General features: G+C 34.3%; 1 protein-coding gene across 1 annotated transcript in view; it reads left to right on the top strand.

Moving 5' to 3' along the window:
* The first annotated feature begins 8,314 nt into the window (after positions 1–8,314).
* LOC140434247 (uncharacterized) overlaps positions 8,315–25,000 on the top strand; it is a 21,485-nt gene continuing 4,799 nt past the window's right edge. The window contains exons 1-4 of the mRNA XM_072522355.1: positions 8,315–8,470; positions 8,526–8,669; positions 20,017–20,219; positions 24,553–24,774. Of these exons, the coding sequence (XP_072378456.1) occupies positions 8,335–8,470; positions 8,526–8,669; positions 20,017–20,219; positions 24,553–24,774 (705 nt within the window). The 5' untranslated portion in view covers positions 8,315–8,334. The remainder of the gene's footprint in view (positions 8,471–8,525; positions 8,670–20,016; positions 20,220–24,552; positions 24,775–25,000) is intronic.

Genomic DNA, 25,000 nt, shown 5'->3' with positions numbered 1-25,000 from the left:
TTTTTTGCGCTTTCAGTTTTTAGGGGTATATTAAAAAAAAACTTTAACATATTATTAAATTTTTTATTAAAAAACCAGTTTGAATAGGGGACTTTTTAGTTTTTAGACCACTTCACGGTTTTTTTTAGTTTCTTTGACAAGTGAGGGATTGTCTATTCGGTTATTTCTTAAATTGGGCTATGATCAATTGTCTAGTCAAGGTCAACACTATTATAGAAGTTACCCATACTTTTTTCAGTAGTCATTCAGACGGTTCATCTTAATTGTACCCATATGGAACATAAGCCCGAGAAAAGTCTTAAATTCTGTTTGTGTTGTCTCTTTCCAAAACGCAATCCTCGATTTTTCTGAACGACTTTGTGCAAATATTTCATCAGAGTCAATCAGGGTCCACTTCCACCATTCGTTTAATCTACATTGTCTTCGCGAGATGCTTCTAACAATGATTGTAATTCAGCAGTGGTCCAATCTACGTTTATGTTCAAATCTAGCTTTTTTAGATGTCGAAGGTATATTATTTTACATCCATTTTTTTATAAATACTATAACTCACTTTTACGGAGGTAATTAACAATAAAAATCGTTCTAACTAGAAACTATCAACTTATTCCAATATTATAAGGCCACTTGAGGCACAATACGTTTTTACTCAATAATAGTTCCTGTATAAGTAAATTGTTTTTTTAATGTGATTCAATAAAGCACACTAGACCATATTGCAGTTTTGCCATCACATTCTTCAGAGTATGTTTTAACTTTTTTAACTTTTCTATCGGCCTTTCTACTAATCATGCTTCTTCTTAAAAATTTGTTAACATCTTGTACACTTTCTTCTCTTTGTATTATCTACATCGCTTTGCCTGAGATGGTATTTTTGGATGTAACTTGTCGTGAAGGTTACAACATTTCTTTATTTGCAAATGCCTTCGCGAACTCCAGTCCTGAACTCAAGGATAGGTTGTCACTTTTTTACGTTTTCTGTTATTTAGCAACTAAGCATTGACTACTGTGTATTAAATTCAGGTATTTAAAATATTAATTTCACTGCCAGTTTTCGGTACCACACTTCAGAATTTTGCGTATTGGGCTTTGGGTAAGAAGCCACTTGATCACTAAAATCAACCACTCCTTTTTCACCAAGTTATAATCGAGAATAGTTTGTGGTTTTAGTACTTGTGTATAATTTTTCTTTTCATTTGATTAAACCAAGATACCAACTATTATGTTTAAAATGATGTAAGGAATATAAAACTGGTTTTTTTGTCGACCCATTTTATCACTTGTAAAATCAATAATGGGGTTAAGTTTCATCCTGAGTAACTGGTTGCAACTTTTTTAATCGAGATTTTGATTCTACATGTTTTTTATAGTAAAACATCTGCACTTGAATAATTCGTTTTCTTGAACAATGATTTCAATTCATTCGACCAATATTCTAAAATAAGGTCGTCCTTTTTTTTCTTCTACAATGTGCCGAGCTCGATTATCGAGCGTTGGCTAATCAAATTGGCTATAGTAATTTTTGTTGACGGCAGCTCGGAAAAGAGATGCAGAGGATCTGTTAAGCCCCAATCTCTCAGGTTTCTAAGCCATGACGTTCTTCTTCGACCTGGCCCTCTTTCTTCCGTCTATCTTACCTTGCCTTGTATTATTAAATGGAGTATATATATCTCTCTGGGTGGCGCATAACATGGCCAAAATATTCAAGTTGTGCGATTTTTTAACTGTTTTGACGGACTTCCGTAACTTTTCCCATCCGATGCAAAACAACTTCGTTACGAACTCTATCCACCCAACTTATTCGTAGGGTTCTCCGATACACACCCAGATTTCAAAGGCTTCCAGTTTCTTGAGAAGTGAATCCGTCAAAGTCCAACCTTCGACAACCATACAAAAGAGTAGGGAACACATAACATCTCACTAATCAAAATTTTCAGACTTAAAGTAATATTGTTTCCACATAACAGATTCTTCCATCTTAAAGAATGCAGCTCTGGGCCTTCTCTATCCGTATTCTAATTTCTTTGCTCATATCCCAGTTCTCATTTAGATTACAACCAAGGTAAGTGATACTGTTAGTTCTCTCCAGTTGTTCACCATAAGCTGTTACCACTTCCGGTTGTGTTGGCGTTTTACTGACGACCATCACCTTTGTCTTTGCGGTGTTTAGCTTAAGGCCATATTCATCACACATTGTGGTAATCCCTATTAATTAGATGTTGAAGTCCTTCGTCGTCCGGGTATATTATAAACTGGTTCTCTTTCACAAAGCATTGGGAATATGGTTTACATTCTATATTTAGAAAAATCTTTTACTGCAAGTCTTGTTCAAAACTAAACTAAATTAATACACAAAACAAATTAATCTACATATTCTTTTTTTATAGAAATACAGATTCCTGTCGGATTTTTATCAGTGCGGGCATGAGTCACTGGTGTCTCGTATATCCGGACCTCTTATATCGCATTACAAACATAATTCTCAATTAGCAGTGCGGGTACAAGATACATTTGGGTCGAATAATCTTAAAGCCGTAATAAGACCATAAAGACCGTATGTTATAAATACATATATCCCCTATAAGAATTATCTTGAAAGATGAAAAAATACAATAAACCAAGTGCAATATTAAGTGTTACTTAAAAAATGGTAAGTCATTCATGGGCCGTACAGTTAAAAATAAAAGTTTTCAGTGTTCTATTGCTTGACTATTATTATGTGGTATTCTGAAAATGTTGACATTTTTTTCCCCTGGTCTGATCTTCCTCAACTAACGGTCATCTTTCTTAAATGGTGAGTTGTGTTGTTCAGGTCTCTTTAGTGTTTTTTGGTTGCTATTCATACTTAATGATCTTCTTTAGACAATGTACTAATGTAGTGTTCAAATGTGGCATTGCCTTCATCATGTAGCGCTGATCTTAATTGTCTGATTAGTCGATTATATTTGTGTTCGTCATTAAGATTTCGGCTTCTTGGCCATCTACCCTCTTGCTCTTCATTTTTGGACTATTAGTTGTATAATATATATTCGAAGTGTTATTTATGTTTTCCTTGATTTGGAATTGTTAATCGTGTAGCTCCATATGAAATAGTAGAAGATTGAAAACGGCAGAAGATATTCATCATCCATAAAAAAGGAAAACGCGATAAAGATATCTGAAACAACTGTTTTATGTTATAAGAGATGAAATAGTCCGAAATTACCAAAACAGGTGAACAGGGCACTATAAAGAGGAAGTAGAATTAGCTATGAAACAGCTTGAATGGGGAAAAGAAGTAAGCTTAGACCAAATTACCAGCAGCAGGAATTATTCAACTGAGAAAAAATATTAAATGGAAAAACAATATTCACTCCATTTACAGAAAAGGCGGTGACCCGGGTGAATAACTTCTAATACCTCTTCATTTGTAATTATATCCCACCCAAACTTATTTTTAGTATACGGCGTGCGTAGGGTAGCACCACATCTCAAAGCTTTCAAGATTTTTAACATTCTTCTGTTTAAGAGTCCATGCCTCAACACCGTAAAGCAAAGTACTGAATAGATACTAAGTAGTTAACTAAAAGTGGGACGTATGCAAAGAGATGTATGACGTAATTGTATGGTATTCGCTAAATCCTGTCACGTAATATGCCACACATCTCTGTGCGGTAATTCGTTTTATTGCTGCCAGTTTTAAGGGTGTTATTAGATGCCGCCATGTTTAATTTCTCTCTACCATCGTATTATCTCGGTTAAATCCTATCATTTTTAGGCTTCATGTCATGATTAGGACCTATAGGACCGGAGATACGCAACTAAGGCTCTTTTGACATAACATATATAGGAGCAAAGATATATACCTAAGGTCGTTTTGACGTGTTTGATGTATTTGATTTCTAGCGTCGTAGTACTCTATTGGTTAAATGGTACCATTTGAGGTAACTGTACGTCACAATTGGACAAATAGGATCGAAGATACATAACTAAAGCCCTTTTGCCAGACTTCTTCGTCTTCTAGTTCCATGACCGTTATCGATCGTTGGATATCATGTTGGCTACCATATTTGCCATCGTGACTTTATTGACAGCAGCTCTAAATAACGATGTAGTTGATTTTTCATACCATTGCCTTAGATTTTTCAGCATTGGTGTTCTTCTTCTACCAGGACCACCGATTACCTTGGATCTTTCCCTGAATGATCAGATGTAAAAGATTATATTTTTCAGGGTGTCTCATAATATGACCTAAGTATTCCAGCTTGCGTTTCTTTATTATATTAACCAGTTGTGTAGTTTGGTTCAGCCGGTCTAAGGACCCTCCTCATTTCTAACTCTGTCGACCCAGCTTATTTTCAGTAGTCGTCTGTATAACCCACAGCCCTATAATATAATATAACTGTATAGCCTCAGTTAGAGTCCACGCTTCCACTCCATACAGCAAGGAGAGGGAAAGATGTAGCAAATGTCACTCGAACTCTAAGGTCAATACTAAGATCGTGACTGCAAAGTACGTTTCTTATTTTTACAAAGGCAGCTCGGGGCTTGTCTAGTCGGCTTTTAATTTCTGCGGTTGGATCCCAGCTCTCATTGATATTACTGCCGGAGATACACGAGTTTCTCTACTCTGTCCAGTGTGGCATCTCCAACTTTTTATTCCGTCATCCTGTATATAAATTATGTTTGTCTTCGGTTGTCTCCATTAAGGCTTCCTTAAATATTTCCTCCGAATATAAGTTAAAAAGTAAAAGGCGACAATATTACAGCATTTGTCTCACTATTCTTTTTATATTTATTTCATCACCGAACAGTTCTTGTTCAACCTTTATTATTGCCACTTGATGCCAGTATAGATTTGTAATTATTCGTAGATCTTTATCGATCAATACCCGCGTTTCCAATATTTCTTAGCATTTTATTTGTTATGTCAGATTTTGTCAAAAGCCTTTTGCCAGGCTACTCTATTTATAAGTTTTATATCTCATAGTATTCTATTAGTTAAATTCTCTATTATTTGAGGTACGAAACGTCACGATTTTACTAATAAGACCGCAGATACATAACTAAGGCCCTTTTGACAAGCTGATGTATTTTACATTTCTATCTTATTGTATTCGATTGGTTAAATCCTGTCATTTGCGGTACTGTACGTTATGATTGGGCCACTAAAAACGAAGATACGTAACTAAGGCCCTTTTGACGTGATGCTGTATTTGATTTCTATGTCATTGTATTCTATTGGTTAAGTGGTATCATTTGAGGTATCGTACGTCACGATTGGACTAGTAGGACCGAAGATACATAACTACGGCCATTTTGACATGCTACTCCATTTAATTCCTATACCTCATTGTATTTTATTTGTTAAATCCTTTCATTTGAGGTACTGCACGTCATGATTGGACTAATAGAACTAAAGATACACAACTAAGGCCCTTTTGACATTGCTCTGCATTTGATATTTCTATCCCATTGTATTCTTCATGTTAAATCCTATCATTAGAGGTACTATACGTCACGATTGGACTAATAGAACCAAAGATACGTCACTACGGCCCTTGTGACATGTTGCTGTATTTAATTTTTTTATTTCATTGTTTTCAGTTGGTTAAATCCTGTCATTTGAGATACTGTACGTCACGATTGGACTTATAGAAACGAAGATATATAATTAAAGCCTTTTTGACATGCTGCTATATTTGATTTTTCTGTCTTATTGTATTTTATTGGTTAAATCCTATCATTTGAGGGGCTGTACGTCGCGACTGGACCAATTGGAGCGAAGATACAATAGGTAGTTGCAATATATAATAACCCGTTACTTTTAACTAAACATGATGCCAGAATGATTTGTGGGTGAAAAAAATATATATATATTCTTAAATTTACTATTTCGTTGTGGGTAATATTATATTCAACAGCGATGCCAAATTTCTGATGCTAAAATGATTGATAATGAAAGTGGGATATACATTTTCATGTATATAATGGCAGCGAGTAAACGGTAAAACCCTGAACTAAATATATATAATATTTTCACTGTACCATCATTTTAGACTCAAACATTTTCTGGAATAAACTTATATAACTCAGTAAGGGATAAAGAGAGAAAGCAGATATTTTAAAATACCAACACGGTATCAAAACTCTAATCAATGAGATGGTTAAAATTCTTGTAACAGGTACAGGAAAAAAGTTATTAAGGTCTTGTAAAGTAGCGTCGATATACAGATGCTACTTTGCAAGACGATGCTAAATTGATGGTAAAAGCATAATGTATCGATGCGAAAATGATAGTAGGATGTAGATTGACTCCAACCCATCAAAAACATTTATATATATATATATATATATATATATATATATATATATATATATATATATATATATATATATATATATATATATATATATATATATATATATAAATGTTTTTGATGGGTTGGAGTCAATAAAAGGGGCTATTGGTTAACTATTTAATATCTCGAGCTTTCAATTGTGTTTACAATTCTTATCAAGAGTTGCTAAAAAAGAAAAATATCTTACAAAGTTGAACTATAAAGAAAAACATTTTTTTGTTAACTCACCAAATAAAATTAGTTTCGTTAATAAAAATTGCTGCAAATACATGTCAAAAAGAATTAATACTAAAATGCCCTTATCTAATAAATTCTTCCCTGAAATTTTAATAATTTTGAAAACATTTTCTTAACAAAAAAATAATTGAATTTATAAATAGTTTAAAGTAGCAACCAATTACAAATAAGCCTCAATGTCATAAATACCAACTTAAAATGTTTACCTCTGACAATTATATTGTCAAAAATAAAATTTTGTTTAAAAATTCTTTTTTGTTTAGTAACAAAAAAGAAGAAGATTTATTCACCATTGATAGATGTCTGAAAAAATGTAACAGATATATGGAAAATTAAATAAAAATGTGATATTTTTCAAGTTGTATATATAAATTATAAAGAAATAATATAATTATAAATTTTGCTTAGGTTTTGAATTTCTGATCTTTTGTTTAAACTATTATCACTTTTGCTAATACAAACCATTTCCAAAAAAGTCCTTTTGAATTTATTACTTTCACTTATTTTATATATATATATATATATATATATATATATATATATATATATATATATATAAATAGTAACAGCACCCTATATCATAATTCCCACAGTGTAGTGAACTTACCGCTCTGTAAAATTATGAGCCACATCGTTCACCACGTCGCGATCGCCTTCTAACTTTTGCGATACCATCGTGCATCCTCAGGTAGCATAAAGATCACTCGACTTCATTTCCGGTCTTATGGAATTTTTTATCTACACCAGAGCAAACGGTTACGCCGATATTCAGCTCTGGGAGGTATCACCCAATGTGGAAGATACAAAAAGGCCAAAATATTATATTCTGCAATATACCGTACTCATACCAACCACCCTTCCCTTCCACTCTGTGAGATTCAGAATCCCTCACTTAGTCTCCTCAGTATTCCTGAGTCCTCGTTTGTTCAAACTGCTGTATTCTGCATTAGGAACTGTTGGTCTTCCTAGAAACTTCTCTATTCGATGGACCGGCTTCATGCAACCCGACAATTCGATTTTGAGCAATAAATAAGGCTTCTCAATCAGCTACACGAAATTTGCAATTTCACTGACACCGTAAGTTTACGAAAACTAAATGCATCTTAAGGCTAACAATTCACGCTGTCTTAACGCCAACTTAACAGATAAACCTGCAAACTTTATTACTTACTGTTCATGGCAAGATAAATTGAGATGTAAAAAACTAATGAATTTTAATAAACATACGTAGTTGGTAACCTTTTTTGTCACTCATTATAATACTACTGCCAAATATACATTTGATCTCCAAAGATGTTTTTAAACAAAAAAGTTGGCTAATGATCAACAAAGAGCTCCACCGACCGGTCTCTTCAAAAAGTGACTTCCTAAAAAAAATCCTTCTCAACGATCTCACGCTAAAAGGATTTTTGAGGGTTTAATTTATATTACTCGTAGTAAATCATCTGCCAATCGCTGTTCTATCTTGGAAAATTTAAACAAACACTTATTATGCTTAATTGTGAGACGCAGTTCTAAAAGCGTGATTCGGTGCAATTAAGACTGTATAAAGAAACACTCATAGTATGTCTTCCCGTTCGAAGTTCAAGTTGTTATTTTTCGTAGATTTGTAATATGTATTACCTTATACAGAATGGTATTTAAAAATTAAACAACTTTCAATGATCGATTTAGTATTTTCACAATCAGTTTAATGCAAGTAGAAACTTAATTTGTAGCAAAATTTGATGATTGGGTTCAAAAATTTAGCGTTACAATGGTAAAAGCACTACAAATGGATATCGTAAAAGTAGTTAGTGCAAATAAGAAAAGTACATTTTATAAATCACCAAAAATTTGTAGCCATCCACCTATCGTAGGAAAGTCAAGTGCTAGAAGCAGTGTAACAAAAGGTAATTTTATATTTGCAATTACTATCGAACATGTCTCATCTTAAAAATATTAAAGTTTCAGTGGGCAAAAGATCTTCAAGTCGAAGAGATTCCAGTAAATGCAGTAGCCGCTCCGTTCAAAATGTTTTGGAACGAATTCACTCTCAGAGAAATTTAACATGGCATGAAATTATGGGTTCTTATATTTTAGCCGATTTAGGTAAGGAAATATATAAACAAATAAACTACGCGTTTGGCGTTATAATTATTGATTAAAACGATTATAAAAATATTTATTTATTTCTAAGAAACTTTTCGTTAAGAGTTGTTCTGTAGTACAGCGGTTCCCAAACCTTTTTTGGTGGCTCAACACCTTTAAGAAACTACATTTTTAACGGAACCCTAAACCCTAATACCCCAAATTAAAAGCAACACCAGTTAAACGTGTATGGTTTATTACTAATCATACAAAAGGCAGATTCAGTAAGATTTGCTAAGTAGTAAGTTAGTAGGCAAATGATAAAACTAAGTTTATTTACTGGGAGACATGAAACTGTTTTTTATTATTCGTCAATAGATAATGTCAGGCTTAATAGAAGAAAATTGAATTCTCATCTTTAGTTCGGCATCCAGTCTATTGCGATATTTTTGTTTAGGTAGCTGTACCTTACACAAATTGGATCAAAAATGGTTTTGAATCCATCAGTTTAATTTCAGTTTTGTATTATGGTCTTTAATACACCAAAATACACCTTTAATACACTAATTTCACCAATTTAATAAATGTTATAAAAGGTGGGATGGGGGTGGGTACACGAAATATACGTTTAACACTTGTTACTGTAGATTTATATTGGAGATTAAAACATTGTTACAATAAAATGAAATGCATAACGCGAAGGAACCACGAGGAGTTGTTCTTAGGTTCGCTTCAATTGTTGGACTGCTGCTCTCGCGCGGCTTCGTGTCTGCTCGGGAAGTCGACGAAGCGGCTGACTGCATAGTGCGGGAGATTAGTAGGTAAAATAACAGGTGGCTGTTATAGTCTCCCCCATTGCACCACATAATCGTCTCGAATGTGGGGCAAGAATCTATTTCGAGGTGGTATTCTTCTTAGGGCGTCCTCTTCTACGGATAGGCGCAATGGGTTCTGGAGGGACTTCTCCAGGGTCTGCATGGTAGGGCGTCAGCGCAGATATGTGGTGCTTGCCAACAGGTGTATCTGGGTTGCTGACAGAAGCGATTTCGTATGTTGTAGGTGTGACTATTCGAAAAATGCGATACGGTCCATCACGACGCGGCACAAATTTAGATGTACGCATCTTGCTTGCATTACTTAGGACGTGAGTGTCAACGAGAACTCGATCACCCACATTAAAAGCGACGTCACGATGATGAGAGTCCTGATAAGAGTTTCTACGGTCCTGGGATAGTTCATGCTTTTCGCGCGCGGCGCGTAACGTATCACTAAGAGTAAGCAAATACGGAGTGATTTGCGGCACAAAGTTTTCAGTCTGCACTATCGCACGAAAGTCTCGATTGGCATCATCCGGGGTGCGTAACTCGCGTCCGAATGTTAGATACGCCGGTGAAAAACCTGTGGATTCACACTTGGCAGAGTTCATTGCGAAACGTGCGGCGGAAAGTTTATCTGACCAAATCGTATGATCATCTTTAGACAAGATAGCTAATTGGGTTTTCATGTCGCGATTTTTACGCTCAACAGGGTTCGATGCGGGGTGGTACACAGGAATCAGCGATTGTTTGAAACCGAAACACTCTGCGACCGTTTGCATTACGAATCCGGCGAATTGTACACCATTGTCACTTATTACCCGTCGAGGCAATCCGTACCTCAGTATGACCTCGTCGATTAAACATTTGGCACATGCGGCAGCGGTTGCAGTTTTTAGCGGAAAGAGTTCCACCCATCGACTTGCGACATCTTCAACTATGAATACCCAGCAGTAACCATCTGCAGTCTCTGGTAATGGTCCAAACAAATCTATGCTAAGTACTTCGAAGCGTTGGGACTGTATAGGCGTCTGGAGTAGGCCTGCAGGTTTTAAGTTGGTAGGCTTAAATTTCTGGCAGTCTACACAGTTACGTAAGTAGTCAGCTATTGTCCTGCGCATACCAGGCCAAAAATATCTTTTAGCAATGCGTTGATATGTGCGTTCGACACCACAATGACCAGCTGTATCAGCATCATGGTATTGTTTTAAAATTTGTGGAATACGAGCACTAGCTACTACAAGTTGTGGCTCGTCTTCATCAATGTCTGGGGTGTAGCGGTACAAAAGTCCATATGACATCACATATCCTCTCTCCACCCACTTTTTGTATTCGACAGAAGTCTCGTTAAGGTCTTCAAGCCCTTTTATGATTTTCTCGATATCAGGGTCAGAAACCTGCTCTTGTCGAATATCGACAGCACTAAGTGTAGGAAAATCGGCTACAACATAGGTTACTTCTATTGTTTCTTCCGTTTCATTGCGTGGTGGTCGCGAAAGTGTATCGGCAACCACATTTTTCTTACCAACAATATATTCTATGCGCAGATCATAAGGCATTAATTCTAGAGCCCATCTGGCGAGGCGTCCGGTTGGTGATTTAATAGACATCAGCCATTTGAGGGGCTGATGGTCGCTTTGAACAACAGTGGTGGTAGCGTCTTCCAGGTAACCTCTGAATTTCTTTACAGCCCACACAACAGCAAGAGCTTCACGTTCCGTCGTGCTGTAGTTCTGCTCTGCGGAAGTCAAGAGTCTAGATGCATATTCCACTGGTCGTTCATCGTCGTTCTCCCCCTGGAGTAAACATGCACCGATTGCATAACCACTAGCATCTGTGCGTAATATATAGGGTAGTCTGCTGTCCGCTTGTCTTAAAATTGGAGGCGAACACAGTAGAGTTTTAAGTGTTTCAAAAGCTTCGTGTTGCTTGTGGCCCCAGGTCCATTTAAAGTTCTTCTTCGTCAGAGTGCTTAACGGCTTTGAGATCTCAGCGAAGTTTTCTATGAAACGCCTGTACCATGAGCAAGTTTGTAGGAAACTTAAGAGTTGTTTCACATTATTAGGAGGCGACATGTTGAGTATTGCAGCTACTTTTTCGTTATTCGGCGAAATTCCTTCGAGGGTAATAATGTGGCCTAAGTAGTGCACTATTTCACATACAAACGAATTTTTCTCCCGATTTAGTGTGAGTTTGTATAAGATCAGTCTTTCGAATACCTTTTTCAGGTCTCCTAGGTGTTCTTCAAAACTGGACGAAATAACTGTTAGGTCATCAAGATAGGCTAGTATAAAGACATCTTGCAGGCCTGATCTGAAGCGGTCAATCAGACGCTGAAAAGTAGATGGCGCATTACGGAGTCCAAAAGGCATGCGTGTATACCTAAATGTACCAAAAGGTGTCACGAAAGCAGTTTTGTCTCTATCACTCTCTTTGACGCTAACCAAATGATATCCACTACGAAGATCAAGAGTTGTCATACATCCTGTCTTCTTGGCGGCATGTAAAAGATCATCTATCCTTGGGATGGGATACCGGTCTGCTCGTGTGACTGCATTTAAGGCTCTATAGTCAACGGTGAGACGAACACTATTGTTTTTCTTCGGAACGAGTACGACTGGAGCAGCGTAAGGAGACTCACACTCTTCAATGTAGCCACTCGCTAATAGTTTGTCTAATTCTTCCTTAAGTTGATTTTTCTTGGTGTCTGACATTCTGTAGGGAGGTGATGCTATTGGAGATTCATCTAATAGTACTATGGAATGTTCTGCATAAGGTGTAGGTTCATCATTTGGCTCAAAAACCTTGCTAAACTCATGCAAAAGATCATTAAGCGTACTTTTTTGTTCGTGTTTAAGAACAAGTGCTTCATCATCTCGTAGTTTGATATTTTCAAATTTTACATTATTCACAGAACATAAAGGATCTAGATCAGTGTCAAAAATAAAAGTGAGTTGTGGATATTCACCAAAATAATACTGATTACTAGGTAAGTCTAAAATTATGTTTGCTTGTTGAATAAAGTCGCACCCGAGCAAGGTTCGACTGTTTTCATGGTCTGGGACAGATATAAAACGTGTAAGAATAGTTTTATGTTGTAACTTAACATCTACTTCAAAAATATTTACGTTTACACGACGTTGTAGACCATCTGCTAATGTCATTAACATGATATCTTCAGTATAGGGTACGTTATCCTGCAATAATAGTTTAGCAAGAGAAGATCCGGCAACGCTGGTTTTAGCCCCGGTGTCTATATAAGCGTAACCATTATAATTAAAAATATCAATCGAAACTAACGGTCTGACCATGGTTAAATTTTCATCAAAAGTATTGTACATAAAGTCTGCAGCACGAGCGTCAGCTGTTTTAGATCTACAATCTGGACAATTGCTTTTAATATAGCCAAGTTTACCACAGCCATAACATGTTATACTGGAAGACGTAAAATTATTATTACAAGCAGGCTCCTTTTTAACAACAAAGTCCGTTTTAGCCAAAGGGGCAGCGCTAGTAGGTTTATTTCTACTGTTTGCTAGCTTACGACACTCTTCGATAACATGTCCTGTATATTTACAATATGCGCATCTAAGTTTTTTCTGAGACGGAAGTTTTTGTTCGCTAGAAACTTTGTTTTCCGGTATATTATCGAATGTTTCTTCGACTAATCGCGCACGAGTGAGAAGTTCACCAAAAGTTTGTATTTTATCGCGAGGAACCTTTTCCCGAATTTTGCGATTTAAAAGTCCATACACCATGTCAAGTTGTATAGCCTCTGTCAACGTACCGGCAGGCAGCTGCGCTAAAATTGACCTAGCCTTACATATAAAAACGTCGGTTTTGACCTTAGTGTCTTGTTCATTACTAAATAATTCACGATATACGCGATGAGGAGGTTTAATCGGACCAAAAGTTGAACGTAATACGTCAATAGCTGAGTTCCAGTCAGTTAGGGTAGCTCTGACTCCACGGTACCACGTCGCAGCGAACCCGTCAAGCAACATAGGAAGTCCCATGAGAGCGTTCTCATCAGAAATACCCGTACAGTTTTTGTATACCACAATAGCATCGATAAAAGCATTGACATCAGTCTCCGAACTACCGTTAAATCGCGAATTGCACTTTGCAAAGTTACCGGTTTGCACATTTACTGGAGGAATATCGTGTTGAACATTAACACCAGCAATGCGAGTTAAGAGTTCTTGAAATTGTTCTTGCGAAAGCGTCACTGGAGCAGTATTAGCCATCTTATCTTTCGATCTAAGATTGTACGAATGGTTTACGTCCAGATTGCAGCAGGAAGCAAGTAAAAATATTAAAAGAAAAACTTACAGTTTGAAACAGTTAGCTTACTGTTTTTCCTAGATTCCATAAACAAAGTCCTGTTCTGTCACTGGTAAGCCTGATGTAAAATATTTCCAAAAGTATTTCATGTAGGATGCACCCAGGAATGTAATTTACGCGCCAATTTTGGAACAGACTGTACACACAATTAGCCTCTACGCAGGGATACGAAGAAATGCCGGCAAAATCACGAGCCAAACGTTTTATCTTGTAACTTTAATTGTTCCGCGAACGATCTTATTTTTCCGGTGATAGCTCACACGAGAAACAACACATAACAGATAGTTCCCACTATATAGGTTGCGATAACAGAGTCCTATATAACACACTTGGAGAACGAAATCCCGCTAAAACTACAATACACAAAGTTATAACGTTTTTTATTCCGTGCCACTCGTTGGGCGACAATATAAAAGGTGGGATGGGGGTGGGTACACGAAATATACGTTTAACACTTGTTACTGTAGATTTATATTGGAGATTAAAACATTGTTACAATAAAATGAAATGCATAACGCGAAGGAACCACGAGGAGTTGTTCTTAGGTTCGCTTCAATTGTTGGACTGCTGCTCTCGCGCGGCTTCGTGTCTGCTCGGGAAGTCGACGAAGCGGCTGAGTGCATAGTGCGGGAGATTAGTAGGTAAAATAACAGGTGGCTGTTATAATGTTTCATTTTGAAATATTTCTCTTTCCCTAAGACTAAGTTGACTAAGAAACTCACTTAGCAGTGAAAAGCTTTCGGTTTATCTCTTACCAAAACAAGTAATCCAAAAATCTAATTTTTTTAAAGGGGGTTATCTTGTTGTTAGAATTGAAAATTGATGTGTGTGTTCCTTGTAATGACAGGTTTAAGTTTTCCAAACATTATATATGTAAGAAAAGCAAGCTTGTAATTCAAGTTCAAAAAGCCTTGTCAAAGTTTTACCTAGAAACAATAATCTCCCTACTGTATGGAGCAGAAATGTTTTTTGATTGCTACCATAATCTTCATATGATATTATTGACATAATTAATTATTTTTATTGCCTCATCAAGAACCAATTTTAGATTTGGGGGCATTTCCTTAACCGCGGATAATTGTCCATGTAGTATGTAATGGCTCGAACTACAAATTGGCGCCCCTTTTATTTTCATTCGCGATACTACTCCTGCTATTTTACTTGTCAGTCACTACCTTCGATCTGTTGGTACAAATACCAATGCAATTATTCGAGTCGCATTGATTTTTTTTTTAAATATACTAATCTTTTTAAACATCTCTTCTCTGGTTGTGTTAGTAGGCAGCGATGAGCACATAAGCAAGTCTTCCTCGATAGAATGTTTATATAGATATCGCACAATCTAGAAACATCAGTCGACTTCATTTGCAAGACGAATTTGTTATTTTGAAGCCTTGCAACCAGTTCTTGTTTTATGTATTCTGTGAAATCCTCAGACCGGCGCGATACTACATCGTTCGAAAGCGGCACTATAAAAAGATGCTTTGCAGATTTTTCGTCGAGCATACATTATATTATATCTACCACGTATGGTTTTATTAACTTTTTAGCGATATTGTGCACTTCTTCTGCTTGACAAGGAAGTAATTAACTAAATACGATGCCTCTCTGGCCGTTTCATTAACTGTCTGAATCATATCATCATCATTGGTGCTACAACCCTATAAAAGAGCCTCGACCTTCCCAAGTCTATTACGTTAGTCAGTTCTATTCATTGCCAACTGTTGCCAGTTTGCTGCGCCTATTTATCTACCATCCTCATCTACACCATCCCTCCATCTGAGTTTTGGCCTACCCCTACTTTTACTTCCCACAAGTTGCGACATAAGGATTCTTCTAGGAGGGTTGTTCTGCTGTGATCTTGCCAGATGTCCTGCCCATCTTAGTCTTCCTATTTTTATAAAGGATACTACGTCTTTACCACCAAATATATGTTTCTATCTGTGATATATCTCGTAGTTGTACCTCCTTCTCCAAACACCATTTTCACAGATGCCACCGAATATTCTTCTCAGGATCCTTCGTTCAAATATAAGCAGGAGATTTTTATCTGCCTTGGAAATGGTCCATGTCTCCGACCCATATGTCAACACTGGTTGTATAAGGGTTTTGTATATGGTTATTTTTGTTTTTTGGCAAGTTTCTGCTTCTCATGTGTCTACTCAGTCCAAAATAGCATTTGTTTGCTAGGATTATTCTTCGCTTGATTTCTTCCGTCATGACGTTCTCCTTGTGATCAGGGAGCCTTAGTATGTGAATTTGTCCACCACTTCAAAGGTAGAATTATCAACCGTGAATTGGTGGCCGATGTTTCTGGCTCTATTGTTGGGTGTTGATGCCAATATCTTAGTTTTATCTTCATTTACTTGCAGGCCCATATTTTTGAGGCGTTTGATAAGGTGGTATACATTTCTTCTAGCTTGCGTGTTGTGTGGACAACTAGGTCGACATCATCTGCATATGCCAAAATTTGGGATGATTTATTAAAAATGTTTCCTCTGTTGTCTATTTGGGCATCCCTGACCGCCTTTTCCAGAGCTATGTTGAAAAGGAGACACGCCAGCGCATCTCTCTGTCGCAGCCCAACATGCGTTTCAAATGCCTGTGATTGTTCGCCCTGTATTTCGACTTTGCAAACAACTTTACGCATTGTAGCCTTAACCAAACTTATCAGTTTATCGGAGATGTGGAATTCATCCATGGCTTCATACAATTTATTTCTTAGGACACTATCATAGGCCGATTTGAAGTCTACGAAAAGATGGTATGTGTCGATATTGAATTCGTTGGTTTTTTCCAGTATTTGCCTTAGCACAAAGATCTGGTCTGTTGTTGATAGACCAGGCCTAAAACCACTTTGATATTCGCCAAGAAGCTTCTCTGAATATGCACAGGCGACCATATAAAATACTCGAAAATATTTTGTATGCTGTATTAAGGAGGGTTATTCCCCTATAGTTTCTGCATTCTAATTCATCGCCCTTTTTGTGTAGCAAACAAACGATCCCAATACACCATCCTTCTGGGATTTAATCCTCATTCCAGGTTCTCAGTATGATTTATATATATATATATATATATATATATATATATATATATATATATATATATATATATATATATATATATATATATATGATTAGTCAGAGTAGGACCTCCACATTTAATAAGTTCCGCGGGTATACCATCACTTCCTGGAGATTTATTATTTGTTAGGTGTTTTATTGCATCCCGTAATTCCTGAATTGATGGAGGTTCCAATGGTGTATTGTTGTTTGATCCTGGGGGTGGTTGATTTGGATCTTCTACTTCGAAAGTAGTTCTTTATAGTGTTCCACCCACCTTTTCAATACTTCTTTTTTTGTATTGAGTATATGCCCCTCCTTATCCTTACATAGTCCGATCCTTGGTTTAAATTCTTTTCTGGCTTTATTTAGATTTTTATAGAATTTTCTTGTTTGATTTTCCTTTTTTAATGCCTCAAGTTCTTCCAATATTCTATTTTCATGAGTTGGCTTTTTTCTTCGATAGATGTACTTCCCTTCTCTTCTTAGATCTTTATATTTTTGTTCTTTTTCTCTGGTTCTTCTTTGCTGCATCAGTTTATATGCATTGTTCTTTCTTCTTGTAATGTCCTCGCACTCAGCATCGAACCATTTATTGCGTGGTGGTGGTCTTTGCGGCCCTAGAATGTTATTTGCTGCGTCTTTAATGTAATTTTTACACACTTCCCATTGTTCACTAATTGTTAGATTCTCTTTAGTTATGTATTTAGTTTCAATATAGTTTTGACACCTTTCTACCGTTTGCGGGTTTTTGAGGAGTTCAATATTAAGACGCCTTGTTTTGGTACTTCTCTCCTTCTTCGCATTTGAGATTCTAGCCCGAATTCTTGTGCCAACTAAAAAATGATCTGAATCAATATTGGCGCCTCGATAGGTGCGGACATCCATAAGGTTGGAGAAGTGTCTAGCATCTATGATCACATATGATCAATTTGGTTGTTCGTTAATCCATCAGGCGAGGTCCAAGTCCCCATATGTATTTTTTTGTGTAGAAAACATGTGCTTCCTACGATCATGTTCTTTGAGGCTGCGAAGGTGACTGCTCGGTGTCCATTCGAATTAGTATTATTATTGAGACTATATTTACCAATGTGCGGTAGATATATTTGTTCCCTTCCGATTTTTGCGTTCAGATCACCGATTACTATTTTAATGTCATTTCTGGGACAATTGTCATATGTTCTTTTTAATTTATCATAGAAATTGTCTTTTTCTTCGTCTTCCGTGTCCTCTGTTGGGGCATGTACATTAATAAGGCTTATATTAAGAAACTTGCCCCTGATCCTTAAGCAGCTCATTCGCGGATTTATCGGTTTAAAATCTATAATCCAGTGCTTGACTTTATTATTGACTATAAAGGCTGTCCCAAATTCATGTCGGGTTCTATGGTTCTATGTCCGAATCATATACCTTACATATTTTGGCTTCTTTGCTGGACGAAATACAGAGAGGAGAGCCGTGGGAATAAACAAATCAAGGATTAATATATGATTCATCATACTTTCGTTTTTTCGCTTTAAGTGTGAACTTTCAATTTGTGTATGTGTGTGTGTGGAAATTAACTGCGGATTACTGGATGCATTCGCCTAACCAATTTTTGTTATTTGAAATCCTGAATTTCTGCACCTTGCAATTTTTGTTTTACATTTTCAATATCCTTAACTAATAGACGTTTTTACAAGTTCCTATTTTTGTTTTTGGTTCTTGTTTTTTATTTTTAATTTATTTTTATATTTTTATTTTTTTTGTTAAATTTTTTTATTTATTATTTTTTATATTTTTCAGGTTGTTCTTTATATTTTTTGTGTCAACCCTCCGTGGATAATTTTATTGTTATTTTAATACCTTAAAGCCAACTCACTATTCTTCTTTGACCCTAATTTGTTTTGGCTAATTTTGTGACAAATAGAATCTCTTCATGCACGAAACACAAAACTTCGATCATAAAATACCAAGTAAGATACGAGTAAATTTTGCGGTACGCTTGATTAATAAATCCATCGAATCATGTCAAATTCCCCAGAAAGGCGTAGTCAGACGATTTTCCTCCTAATTACGCGTCAACGAGAAGTAGCGCGACAAACAGAAGTCGTTCGATCGATTATAGGCCAGGAGCGAATGGTGACGTTTGTGTAGTATTTCGATGATATAGACCGGGCGTTTACTTAACAATGTAATATATTTATAAATTTACGTATATGTTACCATTATGGTCAGAAAACTGTATTTTGATAGATTCGTACTTTGAGTAACGCTGCTTTATTGTAATGGCTAAAGTTGGATCAGCCTGTAACTGTTGGGTTTATTTTGTAAAATAATCTCGAATAAAAATTATTCCCGTCTTAAGTAAAGGTTCTGAGACTACTGTTTTATTATTGTTGCGACATTTTTATATTTACTTCCTAATTTCATGGGAATAAATTACACTTGTAATTAAAAATACTTTATATATAATGTTTCAATTTGCACCTCGAAGCTCGTTCTCAAAATACAAATAAAACAAATAATTTTGTTTTGTTGTTACTGGGAAATAGAAATATTATTTCAATAGTTTAATTTTTTTCTGCCTCACTTATATTGACCATTCAGACATACTTTATCTAACTAACTCAACATACAGATATTTTCCTTTTCCCAAAATTGTAATATCTGAACTTTTACTGTTCTTATTCTCACTGATTCAGTGATGTTTAGCAGTTTCTTTTTTGTATTCATTACTCCAAATACATTCTCGTTCGTCGTGTGTCATCCACCATATTTTCAGAATTCTATGGTTGGAACCAGATATTTGGTTTACCAAAAAGCAAACATCACGTTTAGACTTTTTTATGAGGGTCTACGTATCTGATCAAGATTATATTTTTTAAGAGGAGGAATTTGGTTTCGAAAATTAGTTTATGGATTATATTTTTTATTTACTTGTATTGGTTTGTCAATAGAACTAGTCGCAATTTTCATCACCTTAATGGGATATAACTAGAACTAAAGTTATAGTTTGGTATTATTTTACTTTTAACAATTTTTTATAAAGTAGTTTTTTTTTCAACTTGGTTTCTTATGTATTGACTCCTTTTTTTTTAATTATTTTGATTTTATTATCTATCAACTTTAAACCGAAAGTAACTGTTTTTTTATATATTTCAGGTCTTCAATTTGAAATAAACTTTGATAATGAATTATGGGCTTGTTTCAAGAGCGTGGAACTATTGGAAACAATGAAATTTATGCTTCCGGAAAATGTTAGATTGATAGCTATAAAGAAAGAAAAAACTCAAATTAATGTCAATGCAGTAACATTAATGATTAACAATTACAATTCAATTTTATACAAATTGACCAACGCTCAGGTATAATGATAATATTAACTAACAATTTCTAAAAGATGGTTTAAAAGTTTAGGGCGGCAAAAATCAAATTTCTGAATTACTTAAATAGTTAAAAGATTTTGTAAAAGTTCTATAAAAGTACATGAACTTAATTTTTCACAACTTTGGTAAAAAAAAATCAAATTTTTTATTAACCATAATATTTATATAAATAAACACCTTCAAACAAAATTAATTGGTTTTGGTATTAATCCAATTAATCTTTCCAGCGATTATGCTTATAGAGTCATGACTAGAGTCCTAATTAAAAAGCATAAAAAACATTAAAATAAACGATTAGAAAGCATAATGTTTCACTTGAAAAAAGCATGAAATATACACAAAAAAGACATAAAAATTTTAAAAACAAAAACAAAATCATGAAATAAACAAGATCATAAAATAGCGTTAGTTATACAAAGAACAAATTTAGTTTAAATGTTTCATTATAAAACTTTTACTTAAAACTGTTTTTATATGCTGAGAAACTCCTTTCTATACTTCAACACTGGTTATGCATGCATATTTAAAATTTTCAATAATATCCGGGGTCATTTGTAAGTCTCTATCAGTATTTTCCGCCAATACCAAAGCTATTTTATTTAATTTTTGAAAACTTTCATTCTTAAACATTGTTTTTTTTCTATTTCTATTTCTATACCAAAGCTATTTTATTTAATTTTTGAAAACTTTCATTCTAAAAATTGTTTTTTTTTCTACAATTTGACCATTTATTTCAGGAATACTATCAGTATTAATAGTCTCTTTAAAATTGTTAACTATTTTAATAGAGTCGTATAATGTCATTCCTTATTTCTCGAGAGACTTTATTGGATCATTCACAAATATAAAATTACTCTTTGTTTCTTGTCAAATTATTTTTTGTGTCTTCTTAATTTAAATCGTTTGATAATCTTTAATTGTCTTGCCAGTTGATTCGGGTAGGTCAAAAATAACGTTTTTAAACTTTAAAAATTTCTGCGTAATATATTGCATCATTCAGCTAAGTGTTCCATCTTGTCAAAAATTCATCAAACATTTTACTTTGGTGGACAAAGTTTCAAGTTATCAGGGACGCTAAGTAATTAGGTAGCTTCAAAAATAATAGATAATAAAAATAAAATCAAGCAATAAATTGAAACAAATAGAATAGCAAACGAAACCTGTAATTCAAAATGGGTCTTCGGGAAATAAAACGGGAACAATCTTCAGTGTTCTACGGCAAAACGTTAAGGTGCAGCCAAAAGCTTGTCCGAATTTCAGTAACCTTTCGGAAAGCTTAACCAGAAAACTCCAACCTGCTATTAATAAAATGCCATCTGGACAGTCAATGTCCAATCTATATTATTGGCATACAAATAAAGTATGCCAACGCAGCAAAATATCTTAGTACGACTCTCAAAATCAAGATTCAGTGAAAAGGGCATTAATATTTAAAAAAGAAATTCCTAGTGCTTGACTTTATACCATAGTTTTAAAAAACTTAGAATGAAGTTAAAACTAATTTTTGTAAAATGGTATATCGTAATGATTATAATGTTCATTACTATTTACATGGGAATAAGCCACAATTAAAGGTTAAAATACGTTTATTCACGTTTCAATTTCCACTTCGGAAATCGTTCTCAAAATATTTTGAGAACGATTTCCGAAGTGGAAATTGAAACATCAATAAACGTATTTTAACCTTTAATTGTGGCTTATTCCAATGTAAATAGTAATTAATTTAAAATGCCACAAGAAAATAGCTTCAGAACAACATTATAATGTTCGTTACAAAAATTATGTAATTTAAGGGTCATCTGACCGAATCATGCGGCTAGTTTCAACTACTTTATAGATGTTTTTCACTGATGATGATCTGATATAATCGAAAACGTTCTGAAAATTTATAAATCCATTTTGGATACTTTTTAAAAATTTCATTAATAAAATTTTATACCATTTTACAGAAACAAGTTTTTTCTTCATTTTAAGTTTTTTTTTTGAAAAGAGCATATTAAGAAGACCCGTGTTGAACGTAACATCAAGCCCGAAAAAATTCTAATTCGGACTTCTAAATTCGGAAAAGTATTTGTTCGTAATTCTGAGTCATTAATACACAACAAGCTTATTCTATATAAACAAGTTCTTCGTCCAGTGGACAGTTATGGTGTCCAGTAATAGACTATTTAGCAACGTTTTTAAAACAAAGTTCTATAGTTGAATGGACCTTGTAACCTTCAAGGTCTAGGTTTTAGGAGTTGGGCGCCAATGTGTAACAATTGATGTGAATGCCAATGGGTAACAATATAACACGCGCTATCTCAGAGTAGCTAATGTTGAACAATAAAACTCACAAATTTCTTTAGGAGCCAATTTTGTTAGGCCTCGTCTAGCTCTGTGTGAAAATATCTAATCTTAAAAATAACTCTGAAAAATGAGTTTGGGTATTAACTAATCATATGTATTATATATAAGAAATATAAATATTGGAATTTTAATATTAATTAAATTAAGATTGCAGAATGTAGTTGTCGGTTGCTAGTTCCAGTTGTTCACATTTGTATTAAGCTCCAGTGATATGTTGAGTTCCCATAGCAGCGGCCACCTACTGCAGTATTCTGCTTCCAATGGTCGATCATGCGGTTTGGGAAGTTTTTACTCAAAAAGGTCGACCAACAATTAATAAGGCCAAAAATCTAGAATAATGAATTTTATGTTAGCGATTGCATATGTTTTAAAATATTTTCTTGCCATATGAAAATTGAAAATAATTACAATATTAAATAGTGTGTAGCTAATTTGCAAGGATAAAATGAATATAATTATTATTAAACAAATTAGTTAAATTATATTAAAGATACTAACTACACGAGAGAAATTAAAAAAGACGCTGGATATTGGTCAAATATTAAATATAAAGTACTTCAGAGAAGTTTTAACAATATAAATGAATTTTCAACAGAAGCATGTTTTTTTATAGATTAAGGATATTTACAAAAAATTATTTCTTTTCTATTTTGAATTACAGCTGACATGACAGAATTCAAAGAGTAGCCAACTGGCAGATATACTTTTTTGACCAAAGTGTGGCATAGAAAGTTATATATGTTCTATGATCTCTTAGAACATAATAGGGCCTAAATAAAGAAATTAGAATATTTAGTAAAAATAAAAATTGGAATTTATATGCCAGAATATTTAGTAAATAGGAAGTTGATCGAATAATTAAATGAAGAGTTCAGCGCCAACTATTTTTAGAATAAAAATAGTAAAATAAAAGATTGAGTTAATAGATGAATAAAATTAAACTAAATTAAACAGAAATTAAACTAAAATAACCATTTAGAATAACAACATTGATATTAATATAACGACTAATCCTTATCTAATTGTTGAATTTCGTAAAGTCCACGAAATAGGTATACTCTAATTACGAGAATAATATCCTTATTTCTAATTAATATTAATACCTTTATTAAATCGACATATCCAATTGTCGGACCAAATACATTTTCTTTTTTTTTTGCATGACTGGCTCAGAGTCTATTCCGCTTGGAACACCTTCTGGCTCAGTATTTTGGGCGGGGACAGAATTCGCGATTGGAATCGCCTCTTTGATTGTTCCCATTTTGTTTCTGTCTGTAAACTCAGAAGAGTTACTCATATCTGCGCTCTATTATGAGCAGTCTCTTTCTGTTCTAATCTCACTTTCCATTTATTTCCACAAGTTGGGACAAAAATACTGTCAGGCATCAGGCACGGCAATGTGCCGTTATCTCTATGCCGTACTAAGACTGCACTCCTCCAGAGTTCGTCAACTCTCTGGGGCATTGCTTAAGATAACACGTTTTCCCCTGAACCATACCTATGTTCAGTAGTGGATATTATAGGCTGTAATGATATTAATCTACTTGTTAAATTTATATACAAGAATTATATCGCTCTTTAGATTGAAGACTTTTGGAAGTTCACAAAATATTTTTTTATAAAACAGTATTTAATTTTGAAGTTTTCTGTTATTGGTTATCTTCCACTTGGCTTGTTGTTATCCGAGTTTTCAATTAAATTTAATTGTGTCGCTATGCATATACTGCAGTAACAATATAACGACAAAACTAAAAAACATGCAAAATGTACCCTCACCTTTAAAATTAAATAAAAAATGCTATACTAGTTTAAAAAATAAACTTCTTGGATATAATAATATTTTAATTCATAGAGTGAGAAAAAAATCAATATATAAAATAAAATAATCTGCAAGTCATCTATTGTACTCATCATTTTAAATAAAGATAATACATATATCGAATATATAATTTCTCCCTTTCAGATGCATCTTTTAAAAGAAAAAATGCGAGAAATAGAATTGAATATCCAACCAGGCTTAATGCGAATAAAATGGTCTTCGTTGGGAATCACTGAGTTTGCTAATGCTAATTTGATTTTAATAAATAATTTAAAAACTTTAGTTTTACAAGTAAAACATGTAGAAAACGACTTATTGAAGAGAATTAAGCAGTTAACCAAAATGAATTTATTTGATTTTGACCAGGTAAGTTCGTTATAAATAGTAGAAAACTTTTATAGACAGTTTTGGAAATTCATGGAATTCTTGGAAGTTCTTTTATATTGAAAAAAAAAAAAAATTAATTTCACCAAATCCCAAAATTTAAAATATTCATACTTATTGAACATAAACAATAAGTTGTAAAACCCTAGAATTTTTTTTGTTTTTCTGAAATTAAATTCTGTTTTTCTTGACTCTGAGATAAGCGCGT

This window comes from Diabrotica undecimpunctata, chromosome 1 (genome assembly GCF_040954645.1).
Source record: "Diabrotica undecimpunctata isolate CICGRU chromosome 1, icDiaUnde3, whole genome shotgun sequence".
In the NCBI taxonomy this organism is placed as follows: Eukaryota; Metazoa; Arthropoda; class Insecta; order Coleoptera; family Chrysomelidae; genus Diabrotica; species Diabrotica undecimpunctata.
This window is presented reverse-complemented; position numbering and strand designations above follow the sequence as displayed.